This window comes from Panthera pardus, unplaced genomic scaffold (genome assembly GCF_024362965.1).
Source record: "Panthera pardus isolate Hobbes unplaced genomic scaffold, ASM2436296v1 HiC_scaffold_27, whole genome shotgun sequence".
Lineage (NCBI taxonomy): Eukaryota > Metazoa > Chordata > Mammalia > Carnivora > Felidae > Panthera > Panthera pardus.
The window spans coordinates 81,923,711-81,943,298 of NW_026526843.1; the positions used below are offsets into that span (position 1 = coordinate 81,923,711).

Here is a 19,588-nt window from a genome sequence, read left to right on the forward strand (position 1 = left end):
ACCCTGCCCTACTTATATCAGAGAGCTGTTATAATGGGAAGCAGAACATTAGGGTAGTGCCATTTATTTGCTCTGTTCCTCATCTAGGCCATGAAAAGTTAGTACATGACACAATAAGTGATCAGAAGTTTAAAGAATTGGATAAACAATATAGACCCACCTAGTACAGCAAAGCAATCCTGAAAGAGAAGAATTACTTCTGCTTTCTAATTGATTAAGCTTGGAAATCAGAAAACTATTAGTCTTTTATCTAGTTCTTGATAAATAATCCTAGTGGAAATAATTAGCAAAACTAAAATATTTCGTGGTTACACAAATCTCACAAATTAGCTAAGAAATAAACTGTCCCAATTCCCATTTAATATTACCAGTAGAAACAATCAGCCCCAAATAAAATTCACAAGTGAAACTGAACTCAATAAAATGTAGATTTACAAAATGTGCCCCAAGAAAGTTGGATTTGGAAAAATAACCACCACAAAAGAAAACTCATTATGGCAGAGCTCTAATGTCTAATATTGACAAAAATCTGATCAATGTATCAAATACTTCTTACCAAATATACATAGGAAAAAAAAACATTTAGCCCCTCCATGAAAATCATTTTAGTAAACCAAAAAATGAAAATGATTGGAAAATGTTTATCTGTACTGCGAGAAAACCAATCAAGGAAATTAAATTGGCCTAATGATGTTTGCTCTAGGAAATACTCCCTTAATGACAATTCATCAGTGTTAGTAAAACTCTGATTAAAATATGTATGATGAGGAACAAAGAACATCACAGGGTTGGAATGACACTGTCAAACTATCCACAAGGTCAAAACAGCAAAAGCAAAATGGATGCATTATTCAAATTTAATAGCTGTAAAAAGCACGATAATCCATTTGTTGATCTAATCTTCATATTCTCCCCAGGAGGTACCAAGCAGCCTCCTGGCAAGGTGCTTTGAACATCTCCCAGAAACCAAGAGTATAGATGTGATCATTAATGAGAGCTCAGTACTGTTTACTTTTGAAGGTTGTGAAGGGTGTCCTTCATTTTAGCTATGCATTTATGGAAAAGTAGAATTCATGCTTAGAACCCAAGTTCTAATTTGCTGGTCTTCTTCAACTACAAGGGCTACCACGCCTTCCCAATTTCTCAGATTAAACAACACATATTCAGAAAGATTAGGGGTGGGGATAGGGCCTGAGCCAACACAGGAAGAAGCTACTCGAGACACTGTTGGGAGAGACGGCTTGCTCTAACCTTTCCATATTGGCCATGATCGCTGGGCACAACGTTGCTGGACTGAGATTTCTTCATCTCAGGTTTAGAGCCTCGGGATGGTAGTGGCAGTGGCATCTCTTACAGATTCAGCAGTGTCTATCCAAGATAGGGCTGCAAGCAGAAAGCGACTCTTTAAAACATCATTCACCAGAAACATCACAGCATTCTCTGAAAACCTGTGAGAATACCCAAGCTCTCTCTAGTATCTCTAGAAGAAAACATACTTTGAGGTAGGCAAATCTGGGTTCAAATACTGGTTTTACCATAATTAACTTTGGGCAGTCTAAAAGCCCAGCACAGTGCCTGCCATCCTGTGTGGGCACTGGAACTATGGCCTACCTCCTAGTTTAGGCCTGGGAATACTGGGAACAAATCACATGAATGTTTTGCATTAAAAACAATCAAGAACATGACAGATCACATAGTATGGAAGCCAGTTGGAAGGGTTAATGTTCTTTAAAAGGCACAGGGCCTTGGCACAGCAATTATAATGATGCTACAGAGAAGACACAAGAATATACTATACACACATATACATGATAGGCCAAAGTATTCAAACACTGCATTCCATCAGAAGAAACTGTAATCCAGTTCCAGACACCTGGCAAGAAAAAAATTCAAGATGAGATAATGATAGAAGGAACTAACTTATTGAAAAATCACTTGACATAAAAATTTAACTGTCATTACAGCCCTTGGGAGAGTCCTATCTTTGTCCCATCTCAGTGGTGGACCCCATTCTACATTCCTTAAAGTTCTTTGTGAGTCCTCAATAGTTGGGATACACTTAGGTGACTCACAAGCAAATGCATTGTCAGGAGGAACCAGTTTTTGGATATACAGGAGACCTTTCCCACTCAGATGCAACTGCCCTTCCAACCTCACCCACATTCAATCTCCAAGTTCAACTGCATTTGACAAATAATAGGCTCCTCTAAGAGAGACCCTAAAGGCAATGCAACAAACTTACCCGCCACTCTGTACCTAGTATTTCAGGCAATGGAGATACAAACACAAATCATTCATCTTATCCTGTAAGTATTCACATGCACAGCTCTAACAGTAACATAAAAATGTGGCAATGATTTAATAAGAGTAAATACAAAGTACTACAGCAACATAATAGAAAGTCAGTAATCTTGTAGGGGGGATAAAGGGGTGGAAGAAGCCTTCACAGAGGAAGTTATATATGATCTAGACTTAAGTGACAAAGGGGATCCCAAGCAGACTGGGGAGCTTTGCAGGCAAAGAAAGCCTGAGCGCAGGCAGAGGCTTGCACATGGCAAGCACAGCAGGTGCAGGGACTTCCCAGTTGTCTGGAGCATGGATACAAAGAGTGTATTGGGGAAGAGTCAGAAAGGGGCCGAATACTAGGCTAGGGCCAGGCTGCTAAGAAAGGGAAGCAGAAAAGACTGCAGCTTGAGAGGAAGGTTTAAGAAAGGAGAAAGGCTGATTTCGGTTTTGCTTTGGATAGAGAAGTATTAAACATTTTGTCAGGAAAAATCAGTACAAGTATGTGCCTCCGCATTTATTACCTCAGTTCGTCTCACAACAAAGCAGTAAGGGTACACAGTACAGATACAATTCTTTCCACTGTAGAGCCCCAGATGTGTTAAGTAACTTACCACCCAGGACAAAACTATTAAGCAGCATAGATCACCCAGCTCTTTCTAGGGGTCTTTATAAAATACCATGAAGTCTCTCCAATCATACTCAAAAGCACTCTAAAGCAGTCCCTGGTCCAAAGCAAAAGGCTTTAATGTGGAAGTGTAAGGAGACAGAATGAGCCTACAGATTTTTTAAAGAAGCCACTGGGTTTTTAAACCAGCCAACTTAGCATCTTCGAGCCTTAATTTTCTCACTTGCAATAGAGCAATACCACCATTTATTTGTAGAAGCATCATATGGCTCAAAAGGAAATTTGTATGTGCAAAGCCTAACACATGGTAAGCCCTCAAAGTAAGTGGTGCATCTTATTTTCCTTTTCATCCCCCAAAATCCAAACCTATTTTCTATCTCATCTCTCAAAATTCAGCCAAGCAGGAATAAAGCTAAATTGGGTGCACCCACCCTTAACCACACTGTCTGAAAACCACTTACCTCACTATTATTATTATTCACACCTCATACAATCTTTTTTAATGGCTGACCAAAGATTCATGTTCTGAAACTTTTATCTTTCAAGGGGGAAAGAAAAAAATAGACTGGATTCAACAGGATAGAAAGCTTTCAGTTGATTACATCACAGAGTAACTAAGCCTGAGAGAATAAGTTTATTCAGATGATAATCACACACCACCTTCATTTTCCTGAACACTAATCACTTGCTTTGGGGGACACACACACTGACTTAAGTAATTTCTTTGCCATTAGGAGGGGGTAGGGACTTGGCACCACCAAAAACAGCTTTCATTAAAGGACATTCTGCAGAACATTCTCGACTTCTACCACCTACAGAATGGAGCCTTGCTTGGACAAGAAAATCAGAATCCTTTCCACTTTCCAGACTTTCCATATTCTCTACATACACACTGATAAGTGTTGGAGATCCCCTGAGCATCCCAGAGCTGATGATAAAACCCAAACAGGGGCAAATTGGCTCATTTAGAAACCCAGATGCTTAGACTCCAAAACTGTAGATCAAGACAATCTATAGAAAACAACAGCAACTTCATTTTATATATAAATGCAGGTTATAGACAACAAGACACTGGGGAGACAATGCAGCATGGTGTTCATGAAAGCAGTACCAGGCTGTGAAGGATGCCTAGGGTAGAACTCTGACCTTGCCCCTAGCTGGCTGGATGACACTACGCAAGTCTCTTTTCTTTAGGCCTTGTCTCCCCACCTTAAAAAATGAGGCAATGGGACCAGAACCTCCTAGCTATTCACCATGGTTTGAACAGACCAGCAACATTAGCATCACCTGCGAGGTTATTAGCAATTTAAAATCCCAGGTCCCAAACTAGACCTACCAAATCTGAAAGTGCAAGTTAACAATATCCCTAGGTGAGTTGCATGCACTTCAAAGTTTAAGAAGCACTGTTCTGGGTCCTTTGACTTCTGACATTCTAGGATCCTAAGTGGACCAAAGCGGAGAGCAGTGGGAAAGCCAGCTGCAGCGGTTGGAGTAGGGGATAGAAGACAGCCAGTGGAGATCAAAGGGAGAACAAGGTAGAGAGCACACATTTCCATCCTCCTTCATATCCTACCACCTGTAGTTCAAAAGACATCCTGCAAGTAGCATTCTCTGACTTAAATAAGGGTCAATGAAACTAATGCTCCACACTTCCACTTGTGAAAAGACGTTCTGTAAATGTACTCTGATTCAGGCATGTGTACTGCCTCTAGAGTACTGGTCACTCTATCTAAAAGCTAGGACCTAGTCTCACTCGTTTTGCCATCTCATCCTCTAAAACACACTCCTGCCCAACTTCGCTCAGACTGCTGACATCAGAACAAAACAAAGGTTTCAAGACAAGGATGCCGCGCTTGCGGGCGAGAGAAGAAAGCGTGTTAACCAGGAACAGGAGTGGTGCTGAGGCATCAACCCGCGTGCGACTGGGCCGGACATTCGAGCGGACAGTACAAGCCCAAAGGCGCCTACCTCACATCGAGACTGAGGGCAGAACAGGAAAGATCATGGACGCACTCCTAGACCAGGAGAGGCCCGGGAAATGAACGGAGCTCCGTGTTGTAGCGACCCGTGTCCTTCTCAACCTGGACTGTGCCGGCTCCAATCCGCCCAGTAGCGAATTTTGAAAATTACAGCCCCAGAAGGAAGCGCAGTGGTGATTGGCCAGAAGGAGCCAATCAGCGTGCACAGTTGGGACGCGTGCTCCCCCAGCCAGGAGAGGCGGGGCTGGGTATTTTTAAATTGAACTCTGCAGCTAATAGACTTCCCATTGGGGCGTGGTTTCAAATACAATTGGTTGAACTAGTTAGGCCTGACCAGCGGAGTACTGGGCTCTTTAAAGAGACGTTTTCTTTAAACAATCCTGCTTCTAGGATGGGAGGGAGTGGCTGCATAGTGCAGATTCAGACCAACTAAAACATTAATACTAATAACCCTTTGTAGAGTCAAATGTTAACTCCTGCTGGCTTCACAAATGGCCTTGTGAGGGAAGGGCAGTAATTATTGCCCCTATTTTATGAATAAGCACCCAAAGTGCAGAGAGCTAATAGTAGTTAGCATTAATTTACCAAGAGCTCTGTGCTAACTGCTACAAATTTTTGTTTTAAATCCTGTCCAAAAAGAGAGTTACCTTTATTATTGCCATTTTACAGATAACAAAATTGTAACTTGCTACCTGCTCAATGTCACAAACCTACATTGTGGCAAAGCAGGTATTACAACTCAGATATTCTTAATCATTTTACTCATTCATTCATTCATTCATTCGTTATTGAGCACCTGCTTTGTTCCAGGAGCTAGAAAAACTATAGATGAGTAATTGACAAAAGACTTGAAAAATTGATAGCCCTGCCCTATCCTCTAAGGATGCAAAGAGTAAATGGAGATACCAAAGATAAAATCCAGGACTTCCTGCATATACAGCAGATACCACTAAACTACATCCCTGCCTTTATTATCAGCCCATACTCCTTTTAGTATCTCACAGCTTCTACATTAAAAGTGGATTATTCACATGATCCCAGGCCTTCTTCTCTTTTTAATCTCCTAGTTTATTTCATCCAGATCCACGACTTTAAACATCATCTAAAAGCTGACCCTGAACTCCAGATTCATAAATCCAACTGACTACTCCACATCTGTACTTGGATGTCTGATAGATACCTCAAATTCAACATGTTCACAACACTTACCAAACCTGACCCTTCTTCTGATGGGTCCATTCCAATGGAATGGGTCCATTCCAAAAAATGGTACCACGTCAAAACTGTTAATCAAGCCAGAAACCTGGGTATCATCCTTGATTCAAACTCTCTTCCATAACCTTACCTTCCCGCATCCAATCCTTCAGCAAGTCCTATTGATTCTACCTTAAAACTGTACCTTACATCCATCCACTTCTTTTCATCTCCACTGCCACCACGGTCTCTCATTTGGACCACTGCCATGAGCCTCCAAGCTGCTCTCCCCCTTTACAATATTGATCTCCTTTAATGTGAATTAGAGATTACAAGACCACTCGTTTTTAAAAAGAAAAATTATATCCCCTTTCTCTCATGCTTTAGTGGTTTCCCACAGAACATAAAATCCAAACTCCTTACTCTGGTCTACAAGGTCCTGCCTATACCATTAACCTCATCTCATACCACTCTTTCTTGTTCACTACGTGATAGCCATATATGTCTTTCAAAAATTTGCATATAATAAAATCCCTCTTCTCAGGGTCTTTGCACATGATGTTCCCACTGCCTAGAACATTCTTCCCTCCATTCTTTAAATTGTTTTTTTCTGATGCTTCAAGTCTCAACTTAAATGCCCCCTCTTCAGAGAGGACTCCCCTGACCATGTTATCTAAAGTAGGATTCTCCTCCCACTCCTTTATACTATCCCAGCCCCTTACATTTATTGTAGACTAAGTACTACTATTTGTAATTTTTTAACCTATCTCCTCACTCAAGAATGCAAGGTCCTTATTTAAAGACTGTTACACTAAGTGAAATAAGTCTTAAAGAGAAAGACAAATACCATATGATTTCACTTATATGTGGAATCTAAAAACCATAAATGAACAAATAAAAAAAACAAACAGATTCATAAATAGAATGAACTGATAGTTGTGGGGGGTTGAGGGGAATGGGAAAATAAATGAAGGGATTTTAAGAAGTAAAAGTTTCCAGTTATAAAATAAATAAGTCATGAGGATGAAAAGTACAGCATAGGGAATATAGTCAATAATATTGTAATAACTTTGTATGGTGGCAGATGGTAACTACACTTATTGTGATAAGCACTTTGTGATATATATAACTGCCAAATAACTATGTCATGCACCTGAAACTAATATATGTCAACTATACTTTAATTGCAATTTTAAAAATTCCAAAAAATCAAAAATTAAAATGTATAATAAACAAAACAAAATGAATGCAAGGCCCATAACTATAAGGATCATATCCACTGTGCTCTATCTCCAGTCATTAGCATTGATAATAGTTCATATCTATCAATTGCTTACTATAAGATTGATGCTGTTCTGAGACTCACAATAATACAATGAGGTGTTAAAATCCCCATTTTGCAGAAGAGAAACTTGGAGTACAGAGAAGTTTAGTAACTTTCCCAAGATCACACAGCTAGTAAGTTACTGGACTGGGGTTTAAATTCAAGCAATATGATTCCAGAGGCAAACACATAATCATTACCCTATACCTGCCTCCTTGACAAATGATTTAAAAATATTTGTTAACTAAGCAAATTAGTATCTTCTTTTAAGGGTAATCACTGTGAACAAGTGCCTCGCTGGGATGCACTAAGGAAGAAATACAGTATTAACCCAAGTCACTGTAAGTCTTATTTTCTTTAATTTTTATTATTAAAGTATAGGTGGCATACAATGTGATATTAACTTCAGGTGTACAATATAGTGATTCAACAATTGCATACATCACACAATGATCACCATAATAACTGTAGCTACCCTCTGTCAATACACAACACGGTTATATTATTGACTATATTCCCTGTACTGTACTTTTGATTTCCCTGACTTTTTTATTTTAAAACTGGAATTTTGTACTTCTTAATCCCCTTCAACTATTTCACCCAGCCCATCCCTCCAGCAACCACCAATTTTTTCTCTTTATGAGTCTATTTCTGTTTTTTCATTTGCTCATTTGTATTGTTTTTAATATTCCACATATAAATGAAATGATATGGTATTTGTCTTTGACTTATTTCACTTAGCATTGTACCCTCTAGGTCCATTCATGTTGTCATAAATGGCAAGACCTCATTCTTTTTTATGGCTAACTAATATTCTGTTTTGTGTGTGTGTGTGTGTGTGTGTGTATACGAGATCTTCTTTATTTATCTATAGATGGACACTTAGGTTGCTTCCATATCTTGGCTATTGTAAATAATGCTGCAATAAACATAGGGGTATAAATCAGTGTATTCATATACTTTGGGTAAATACTCAGTAGTGGAATTATTGGATAATATAATATTTTTATTTTTAAGTTTTTGATGAACCTCAGTGGCTGTACCAATTTACATTCCCACAAATGGCACATGAGGGTTCCCCTTTCTCCACATTCTTACCAACACTTGTCATTTTTTTGACACTAGCCATTCTGACTGGTTGTGAAGTGAGATCTCAGTGTGGCTTTGATTTTCTTTTCCCTGATGATCAGTGATGTTGAACATATCTTGTCTGATTTCTATAGCTAAGACTTCAAGTACTATGTTAAATAAAAAATTGTAAGTCCTTCTTTAGTTAAGAGAGGAAAATTTCCATCCACTAAAATAATAGCAATATAAAAATTACAAAAGAAGCCATTTCATTTTTCCTATTTCTTCCCAGCTTTTCACAAAAACAAAAAGTTATTGACCAAAATTATGACATTTCCAAACTTTTTAAATTTGTTTTTCTCTCACCCTTCACACCTCCAGTTGACTTAACCTTTCCTTTACATTGCACTCAGAGAGAACACAGACAAAAGAGGAGATAGCCCTTTGAGTCTTCCATTTTCCAATATTTTCCTACTCTTAGGCATATAACATTCTCATAAACTCTTTCTCCTCCCCCTGTATTAATACATCCCTGTATTAAAACTTGATAGAAAATATCTGTTATTGCCTACTTTACTTTTACATGAAAATACATTCCAAATGGATCCAAGATTTAATTGTGAAAATGAAACCATGGAAATACTAGACAAAATATAAAAGGATATTTTTATAATCTTGTTTTCTAAACAGGACAAAAATTTAAAGATAGCAAAAGACTCCAAAAATTTTAATAGGTAAAAACTGAAAATTTATTTGGCAAATCAAACAAAAAACAAAAACAAGCTTAAAAACCTAAAAACAAACTAGCAAAAAAACATTGGCAATACAAATGATAAAAGAATAATTTCCAAAATATACAAACAGAATTTCATGATCAACAAGAAAAAGATGAGCCATGCAGCAAAAAAGCTGTCAAGAAAATGAACAATTAGGAAGAAATACAAATGATCAACATAAAAATATGCTTAATTTTACTAAAAATAAATACAAATTAAAACAGCAATGCATTGTTTTTGTTTAGGACATTGGCAAAGGTTTAGTAACTTAACAATAACTTCTGTTGATAAAGGGATGGGTAAACAGACACTTTAATTCACTGTCAGCAGGGGTAAAAATTGCTATAAACTTTGGGAGAGTTATTTGAAAATACCAATCAAATTTTAAACGCTTGAATCCTTTTACCCAGAGATTGTACTTCTAGTACGCTTGCCTACAAAAATACTTATTCCAAGTAATAAGGCTCAAATTTTTCCCAAATTTGAGAGAGACATAAACCTACATATTCAAGAAGCTAAGCAAACTCCAAATAGGATAAACCCAGGGAAATTCAAACAAAGACACATCATAATCAAACTCCTGAAAACTAAAAGACAAAAGAACCTTGAAATCAGCAAGAGAGAAATGACACCTTTCTAATTGGGCAAGATGTTTTTGAATGACATTGGATTTCTCAACAGAAACCATGGTGGCCAGAAAGATGTGACACAATATTTTCCAAGTACTAAAAGAAAAACATCTGTAAACTCAGAATTATTTTTTTTAATGTTTATTTATTTTTGAGAGAGAGAGACAGAGCACGAGCAGGGCAAGGGCAGAGAGAGAGAGGAAGACACAGAATCCAAAGCAGGCTCCAGGCTCCAGGCTCCGAGCTGTCCGCACAGAGCCCAATGCAGGGCTCAAACTCACAAACCGCAAGATCATGACCTGAGCTGAAGTTGGACACCCAACTGACTGAACCACCTAGGTGCCCCAACTCAGAATTCTATATCCAAGGAAAATATCTTTCAGGAGTGAGGGGGAAATCAAGTCATTCTCAAATGCTCACCTTAAAAGAACAGAAAATTCACAAAGTAGAAAAAATAGTAATAAAAGGAATCTTGTAACATTAAGGAGAAAGAATAGTGAAAAGAGCAAAAATATAGGTGGACATAATGTACTCTCCTGATGCTCTCTGTTCTCAATGTATGTGAAGGAAATGTTTAAAAAAACAATATAGATAGAGGATGGTAAAAGAATGCACAGTTTCTACACCTCCTTCAAATTGGTAAAATGTCAACTGTGATAATTTTACATATATATTTTAATACCTCAAACATGCACTAAAAACACTATAGATACATCAAAACTGAATTCAAAAGAATGTTCAAGTAACTGACTGGGTGGCAGGTAAAAGTAAATACATAAATGAGAAAGAGAAGCAATAATCAGAAAACAAAAAATAAATTGATGGATTTAAACCCAAACAGATCAATTATTACATTAAAATATAAATTGTTTAGAGGAATTAAAAAACAGAGATTCACAGTAGATTAAAAAAACATGATCCTATTCAGGTCCTAGGGTCATTTTTTAATTGAATTATTTGGGTTTTTTTTTATATTGAGTTATTTGAGTTCTTTATATATTTTGGAAATTAACCCCTTATCAATCATATCATTTGTAAATATCTTCTCCCATTCAGCACGTTGCCTTTTCATTTTGTTGATTGTTTCACTGTACAGAAGTTTTTATTTTGGTGTAGTTCCATTTGTTTATTTTTGCTTTAGTTGCCCTTGCCTAAGGAACAGATCCAAAAAAATACCGCTCACACCGATGTCCAAGAGTTCACTGCCTATTTCTTCTAGGAGTTTTATGTCTTTAAGTCTTTAATCCATTTTATGTTTATTTTTGTATATGGTGTAAGAAAGTGCTCCTGTTTCATTCTTTTGCATGTATGTAGCTGTTCAGTTTTCCCAAGACCATCTATTGAAGAGACTGTCTTTTCTTCCCCACTGTATATTCTTGCCTCCTTTGTCATAGATTAATTGACCACATAAGTGTGGGTTTATTTTTTAATTCTCTACTTTGTTCCATTGATCTATTTTTGTGTCAGTACCATATTGTTTTGATGACTATAGCTTTGTAGTATAGTTTAAAATCAGGGAGCATGATACCTCCAGCTTTATTCTTTCTCAAGACTGCTTTGGCAATTTGGGGTCTTTTGTGGTTCCAAACAAATGGTCAACAGACCCACGAAAAGATGCTCAACATCACTAATCATTAGGGAAATGCAAATCAAAACCACAATGAGATAACACCTCACACATGTCAGAATGGCTAGTATCAAAAAGACAAGAAATAACAAGTGTTGGTAAGGAAGTGGAGAAAAGGGAACCCTCATATGCCATCAATCACTGTGGAAAATAGTATGGAAGTTCCTCAAAAAATTAAAAAGGGGGGGGGGGGTACCTGGGTGCCTCAGTCAGTTGAGCATCTGACTCTTGATTTTGGCCTCACATAATGATCTCATGGTTATGATATCAAGCCCCATGTGGGGCTCCATGCTGAGTGTGGATCCTGTGTGAGATTCTCTCTCTCCCTCTCTCTCTCTCTCTCTGCCCCTCTCTCCCCCTTGCTCACTCTCTCTCAAAAAAAAATTAAACATAGGAATACCATATGACCCATAAGTCCACTTCTGGTTATTTATCCAAAGAAAATAAAAACACTAATTCGAAAAGATATATACACCACTATGTTCATTCACTGCAGCATTATTTACAATAGCCAAGATATGGAAGCAACCAAAGTGTCCATCAACAAATGAATGGATAAAGAAAATGTGGTATATACATTTTTACAGTGTGAATACAGTGAAATATTACTCAGCCATAAAAAAGAATAAAATCTTGCCATTCATGACAAGAATGGATCTAAAGGGTATTATGCTAAGTGAAATAAGTCAGAGAAAGACAAATATCACATGATTTCACATATACATGGAATCTCAAAAATAAAACAAATCAACAAACAAAGCAAAACAGAAGCAGATTCATAGATACAGAAAACAATCTGGTAGTTTCCAGAGGTGGGAAGAGGGATGGTTGAAATAGAGGAAAAGAATTAAAAGGTACAAACTTTCAGTTATCAAATAAGACATGGAGATGCAATGTACAGCATAGGGAATATAATTAACAATATTGTAACAACTTCGTACATTGACAGGTGGTAGCTAGATTTATCATGGTGATCACTTTGAAATCTATATAAATGTTAAAGCACTATGTTTTACACCTGAAACCAATATAATATTTTATGTTAACTACATTTCAATAAAAAAACCGATCCAATGATACACTGTCAACAAGAAATGCACTTCAAATATAATGATATAAGTAGGTTGATAATTTAAAAATGGAAAAAGATATACATAAATTTTTAAAAAGAAAAAGGCAAGAGTAGCTATATTAATATCAGATAAAATAAACTTCAGAACAAAGTAAATCAGTAGGGACAGAGTGGAATATTACATAATGATAAAAGGATCAATCCAAGAAGAAGATACAGCAACCCTAAATGTGTGTGCACCAACCAACAGAACTACAAAATACATGAAGCAAAATCTGATAGAACTGAAAGGAGAAGTAGACAAATCCACATTTATAGTGGGAGACTTCAACACCTCATCTCAATAATTGATAAAGAACTATATTAAAAAATCACCAGGGATATAGAAGTACTTAACAACACCATCAACAAACATATCCAGTCGACATTTATAGAGCACCTCTCACCCAATATCAGCAGAATACACATTTCTTTCAAGCTCTCATGGAACATAAGCCAATGACCATGCCCTCAATCATAAAACAAACCTCAGCAACTATAAAAGAATTGAAATCACAACTGTGTTCTCTAACCACAATGGAATCAATAACAAAAATAACAGGAAAATTCCTAAACACTTAGAAACTAAGCAATACACCACACCAATCAAAGAGTAAGTCTTAAGGCAAATCAATAAATACACTGAATTGAATGCAAACGAAAATTCAATGTATCAAGATTTGTGGGATACAGCTAAAGCAGTGCTGAAAGGGAAATTTATAGCACTAACTGCTTATATTAGAGGAAAAATCTAAAAGTCAATAATTTAAGCTCCACCTCAAGACTAAAAAAAGAAGAGTAAAATAAAACCAAAGCAAGTATAAAGTATGAAATAATAAAGATAAAAGCAGAAATTGGTGAGATTTAAAACAGAAAAGCCAATAGTGAAAATCAATGAAACAAAAAGTGGGTTCTTTGAAAATATCAATAAAATTAACAAATTTCTAGTAAGACTGACCAGAAAAAATACACAAATTAACAATATCAGAAATAAAACAGAGGATATCGCTACAGACCCTACTGACATCCAAAGGATACTAAGAGTATACTATGAGCTCTATACACATAAATTTGACAAATTAATTGAATCACAAACTACCACAATGCACACAATATGAAATACATCATTTGAATAGCTCCATACCTTAAAAAAAATTTAATTTATGATTTTAAAATTCTCATAAAAAGAAGTCTCTAGGCCCAGATTATTTCACTGGGGAATGAAACTAAATGTTTAAAGAAAAGTTCACACTAATTCTACACCATCTCTTCCAGAAAATAGAAGAAGAGGGAACACTTCCCAACTCATATGAAAACACTTCTACCTTGATACCAAAACCATAAAAAGAAAGTACAGAAAAAGAAAACCACATACTAATCTTCTCTCATAAAAGAGATGCAAAATCTTTGGTAAGATATTAGCAAACAGAATTTAGCAATATATAAAAAGTATTATTTACCATGACCAAGTGGGGTTTGTTCCAAGGATGCAAGGCTGGTTCAAAAAAATCAATCCATGTAATCTACCATATTAACAGGCTAAGGAATCCACAAAAAAAATAAGAAAGCTATTAGAGCTAATAAATGAGCTCAACGCTGTAACATACAAAATCAATATACAAGACTCAATTGTATTTCTATACACTTGCAAGGAACAATCTGAAAATAAAATTAAGAAAACAATTCCACTTATAATGGCATCAAAAGGAATAAAATACTTAAAAATAAATTTAACAAAAGAAGTACAAGACTTGTACACTGAAAACCACAAAACATAATTAAGAAAAACTAAAGACTTAACTATATGTAAATACATCCCATGTTCATCGATTGAAATACTTAAAATTGTTAAGATGGCATGCCCCTCAAATTGATCTACAGAATCAACGAAATCCCTATCAACATCTGTGTAGAAAAGAGTTAACATAGCTGACCAGAGAGTGTTATCATCCAAAAATCCTGCTGGCAAGGTTGGCCCTTGGCTAGGATCTGAAAACTTGGATTTGGGAAGGGTTCCCACCACCCTAATGGATAAAAGTCACTGTACTTTAACTGTGCAAACAATATGGCTTACAGTGATCACCAGATTTCCTCCTGGGACTTTAGAGTTCCAGTAGGTACTAGGTAGAGGGTGCCTGCACCACCAACCTCCAGAAAAAATCCTTGGCACTGAGTGTTGAAAGAGAGTCACTCGTAAACATTTCACACATGCTGTCACAATTCCATACTGGGGAAACTTATGCTAAGTGAAAGAAGTCAGTCACAAAAGACCCACCTACTACATGATTCCATTTATATGCAATGTCCAAAACAGGCAAATCTATACAGAAAGTAAATTAGTGATTGCCTAAGCCTGGGTAAGTATAGATTTAGGGGAAGAGCACCTGGGTGGCTCAGTTGGTTAAGCCTCCGACCTTGGCTAAGGGCATGATCTCCCTGTTTGTGAGTTCAAGCCCTGCTTTGGGCTCTGTGCTGACAGCTCAGAGCCTGGAGCCTCTTTGAATTCTGTAATTCTCTCTGTCCCTCCTCTGCTCACTTCCCTCTGTCTCTGTCCCTCCTCTGCTCATGCTCTGTCACTCTCAAAAATAAGTAAACATTAAAGAAAAAAAATTTTAAAGCATAGGGTTAGGGGAGATGGGGTATGACTTCTTTTTTGGTGATGAAAAAGTTCTCAAATTGATTATGGTGATGGTTCCACAACTCTGAATATACTAAGAATCATTGATTTGTACACTTTAAATAGGTGAATTATGTGGTATGTGAGTTAGATTTCAATAAAGCTGTTTTAAAAATAACTAGCTAATAAAATATATTGATTCTTTCAAAAAATTCTGTTTAAGAGTAGCAAGGAAAGACTCAGAACCAGTTAGGAACTTACTGCAACAAGCCAGGCAATTTGGACAAAGGTGGCTCAACATTCTTGGCCATGGCAATTCTTGAACAACTGTTACCACTAATTTTCGTTATTTTTTAACTGATATATAATTGGTAGATAACATATTAGTTTCAGGTGTACATACTGATTTTTCAGTTATGTAAATATCCTTAAGCATATCCTTAAGCATATACGAATCTAGTGCTATCCCTTGCAGGGTAAATGAAAATCAGTAAAACACAGTCATTCTCCTCAAGCATTACCCCGTCTGGAAAGATAAAGCTCATGATGAAATACAATAATCCCTGATTTCCTGGAACCTATAAACAACTTTTTTGAAGGAGATGCATCAATAAATATACACAAAAAGTGAGGTTTTTAGGATGGAGAGTGATTCTATGAGGGCAGGATCGCCAATTTCACCTTTAATTTGAGGAATGCCTTGGCAAAACAGGTTTCTCTAAGGGATGATCTCACACTGTGTGGAAACATGTTTTCCAAGTTGCTGCGACCTCCTAGTGGCCACATGAACTCATTACCCCCATTTTACCCTCTTGATTTGAGAGCAACAGGCACGGTCTCAGCCTGACACCCCCACGGGGCAAGTACAAAACAAAGCGGAAGGAAGACTAGGCCAGTCTTCACCCCATTTTAACATTCTTCAAATCAAGGAGAACCTTAAGAGAGTCTGGGGGTGGGGGACGGGAGGGGGTGCCCACCAATGCCTCGAGGGAACCGAAAAGCTTCACGCTTCCAGATCCCCTTCCTCTCCTCCAAGGGTCTTTGTTTAAAACGTTCATTCACTGACAAAGATACTATGGGGGGGGGGGGGGTAGTAAAAACGTTATTGCCAGTTAATGCTATATTTAAGTACTTTCCATCAGACATTGGAGACAAGTTTGTCGGTTTGACAAGAAAAAAAAAATCCTATTCACAGCCTAGCTCCCTCACCTAAATCTCCAGCTCTGACACAAAATATATGTTTATATATTTACACATATAAGGCAAAAGACCCGTTTAATGCCTAGAAAAACAAGTTTTACTTTTAACAAGCCATAGACGGGCTGGAACAAACGCTACGTATTGAAAATGGACTCCCCAAGTAGTAGGAAACGGAAACAAACAAAACAAAACACGGATGGGGTCAAAAGGGACTAACCACCTCAGAATAACTTCCTCAGAGCAATCGCCTCAGAGCAACCCCCTCCAGAAAAAGTCGCCTCAGAAAATGGATCCGCGGAGGCAGGCGGTCCGACCCCACCATTCTCACCAGCGGGGGGGGGGGGGGGGGGGGGGGGGTAACAGATGAGCACTTTGTTCAGACTTGAAACCACCAGATGGGGCCAAAAGATCAGAGGACATACCCCTTATACTTTTCTTTTCCTCAAGAAATCTCTCTTGGGCGTTTTCAGACCCTTCAAAGAAAGAAAAGGCGTACCACTCTGGGCGCGCACACACATACACCCACCCAACCGTTAAATGATGTAATGGGTAGTGCCTCACCTAGCCTTCCACCCAGCCAAATGGCTTCCCCCATTGATCCAGCCCCCCATTGAGATGAAATCGGGATTAAAATAGTACCCGTTTCTTAAGGCTGTGTGACAATTAAATGAGATGATGCATGTAAAACACAGTACCGGGCAAATTTTCAGGCCCCACTCCAGACCTGCAGAATTAAAACCTCTGGGACAGAGCCCAACTAGCTTCACAAGTCCTACAGGTGATTCTGAGCCGCACTAAAGTCTGAGAGTTACTTCTCTAAGAAGTATACTGCCCACTGAAATATTATTACAGATTCCCAGGACTCCGTGGCTTCTGAATTGTTTGCTACCTGAAATTCTAACACCATCATTTGTTCCCTGAGCCCAGCCGTGGGCTGTATTGCAGCGAATACAATGAGAGATGGGAAAAACTGGCTGCCTGCCCGGCTTTTGAAGCAGGTGATCCAGGAATAGAAAAAGTTAATTAACTCTACAAGGCCAGATCTAGTAAATGTCAGATGAATTATACAGACAAGAAGCAAATGTTCTAGGAAATCAGAGGAAGGAAATTTCCCAATTATAAGAGGGAGGAGCCTGACCAGAAATGGCAACTGTCAAGCCAAGCCCACCTTTCACAAATAGCTATTAAGTCATTATCTACAACAAGGCCACAGAACAGACCTTAGCTGCCTAATTAAGCCTCTGCCTAAAAGGAAACCCCAACATATCTAAGAACCTTCTTTTCTTTAACAGTTTCCCTCTGGAATAAAAAAAGAGAGAGAGAGAATATTTATAGCATTTTAAAGTCCTTTATTTTCTCCCTCCACTACTTCAATCACAAATAGGAAAGGCCAGGTATACCCAGTACAGATATAACATAAATACTTGATGGAAGTAATTATGCAGCACCGGTGCTGAGATGTTCAGAATAGCTATCTAATATTTCACTTTAGCATGGTTGTGAGAAGCTGCTGTGAATGACAGTGTGTATTCTCATGTCTGAAAAATAATTCAGGAGAACAGGAGTTACATTTATATTGCTCCACAATAAATAATGTCTGTAAATCACTGGTATCACTGCACATTTTCCAAATGGTCACAGTGCCATCTCATAAACTAAATTAGGTAGCCTAATCTGAGACTGGAAGATACTTAGGCTAACAGGCAGACAGTGATTTCATGAAGACTAATAGTTCAGCTCATTTAAATTTCATTTTGCCATTATTCAGAACAGTGACAAACACAGGTCCCGTTTTTACTATCTTAATAGCTGTTTCAAAAGAAATGTAGACTGAAAGCATATTTAAGGTGTTGATTTCTACAATTATTCACAAGTTTGTATGGAAGAGATGTTTGGTTAGAATAAACAAAGTTAGAAAATGGATGATGATGGTTTAAAAAAAAAAAGACAATCAAAGCTTCTTTGTTTAACATCTCTATGTTCGGCTCCTAAAGGCTGATCTAAGTACATGCCTTGTACCTTACAAATATTCACACACTGACACACCATATTCCTTCTTCTCACTCTTTGAACATCCCTTCTACCCCACCCATCTGTTGCCATCTCTAGTCAGTATACGCTGGTCTGAGAATCTCAGGAGCTTAAGAGAAAGAAGAGGCAGAGGACATACCATAACCTATGACTGAGCCTCCTTACATTTTTGTTGTTGGTTTCCCATCCAAATGCTGCTCTTGTTTGCTCCTGGGTAGCCTCCAGGATGACAGGATTGGGGCGCTGTGAGACAGGGCTCTAATCATCCATAATAGTTCTCTTTTTGTCATTCAGGAGATTTAGTAAGACATTTTCCAGGCCCAGATCACAGTTGTTCCCTTCTGGGCTGATAAACATAGAGGTTTTTGGGGCGAGGGTTTTTTTGTTTTTTTAATCTTAGGGATATACATTCTTGTGCTTGGAGAATAAATAAACAGTTTTATTCTTTGCTTCTTATTCCACAGACATGAGCCAGACACAGGAGCTCCAACTTTTTCTTTAATCAAAAGTCTTGACAAAAAAAAAATGATACAGGGAAAACAAGTCTTGTACTGTGGATTTAATTCATCACCACTGACTTACAAAGACTCCCTCCTTGACCAAAATGTATTTTTAATAAAAATTGTATATATTTAAAGTATACAACATGATGACTTGATATACTCAGGCCCCAGGAAATTTCTTCTCAACTAGGCCTCAACCATAGCTGATAAGAACTGCAACTTTGGGTACAAACAGTATCATCCATTCCATACATTAAGAGATTTGAACAAACACTAACATAGTTTCTATCAGCTCAAGGCCATATCCCTAGGATGATGACCCCAGCATCCTTAAAAGACCTGCCTACGGAAGTTCAACACTGCCAGAAGAATTTACTGTTTGTTTCAGCCAAAACCTGATTATAGGCCCCTGACCTCCCTTTTCTTAGAGCATTTCTTTAGAAAACCTATCATTGTAAATCCTTTCTCTGTTACTTTGAGATATATCTTCTACAACCCAGAAATATTTTTCTCAAGGACCTAGGAGCCATCCCTTTGAAAGGTAATTATCAAGAAAGATAGGACCCCTGTCTCCTAATCTCTGTGAAAGGATAGGAGCCTAACTTCGATAAGTACCAG

General features: G+C 37.6%; 1 protein-coding gene across 3 annotated transcripts in view; it reads right to left on the reverse strand.

Annotated features, from left to right (window-relative positions):
* The window catches only part of CCNB3 (cyclin B3), a 60,199-nt gene extending 55,186 nt beyond the window's left edge, over window positions 1-5,013 (reverse strand). For all 3 annotated transcript variants that reach the window (XM_053891624.1, XM_019417505.2, XM_019417506.2), the window contains exons 1-2: window positions 4,880-5,013; window positions 1,252-1,383 (exon numbers count right to left, since the gene is read on the reverse strand). In XM_053891624.1, coding sequence (XP_053747599.1) covers window positions 1,252-1,347 — 96 coding nt within the window. In that variant the 5' untranslated portion in view covers window positions 1,348-1,383; window positions 4,880-5,013. The remainder of the gene's footprint in view (window positions 1-1,251; window positions 1,384-4,879) is intronic.
* Between the last annotated feature and the right edge of the window lie 14,575 nt (window positions 5,014-19,588).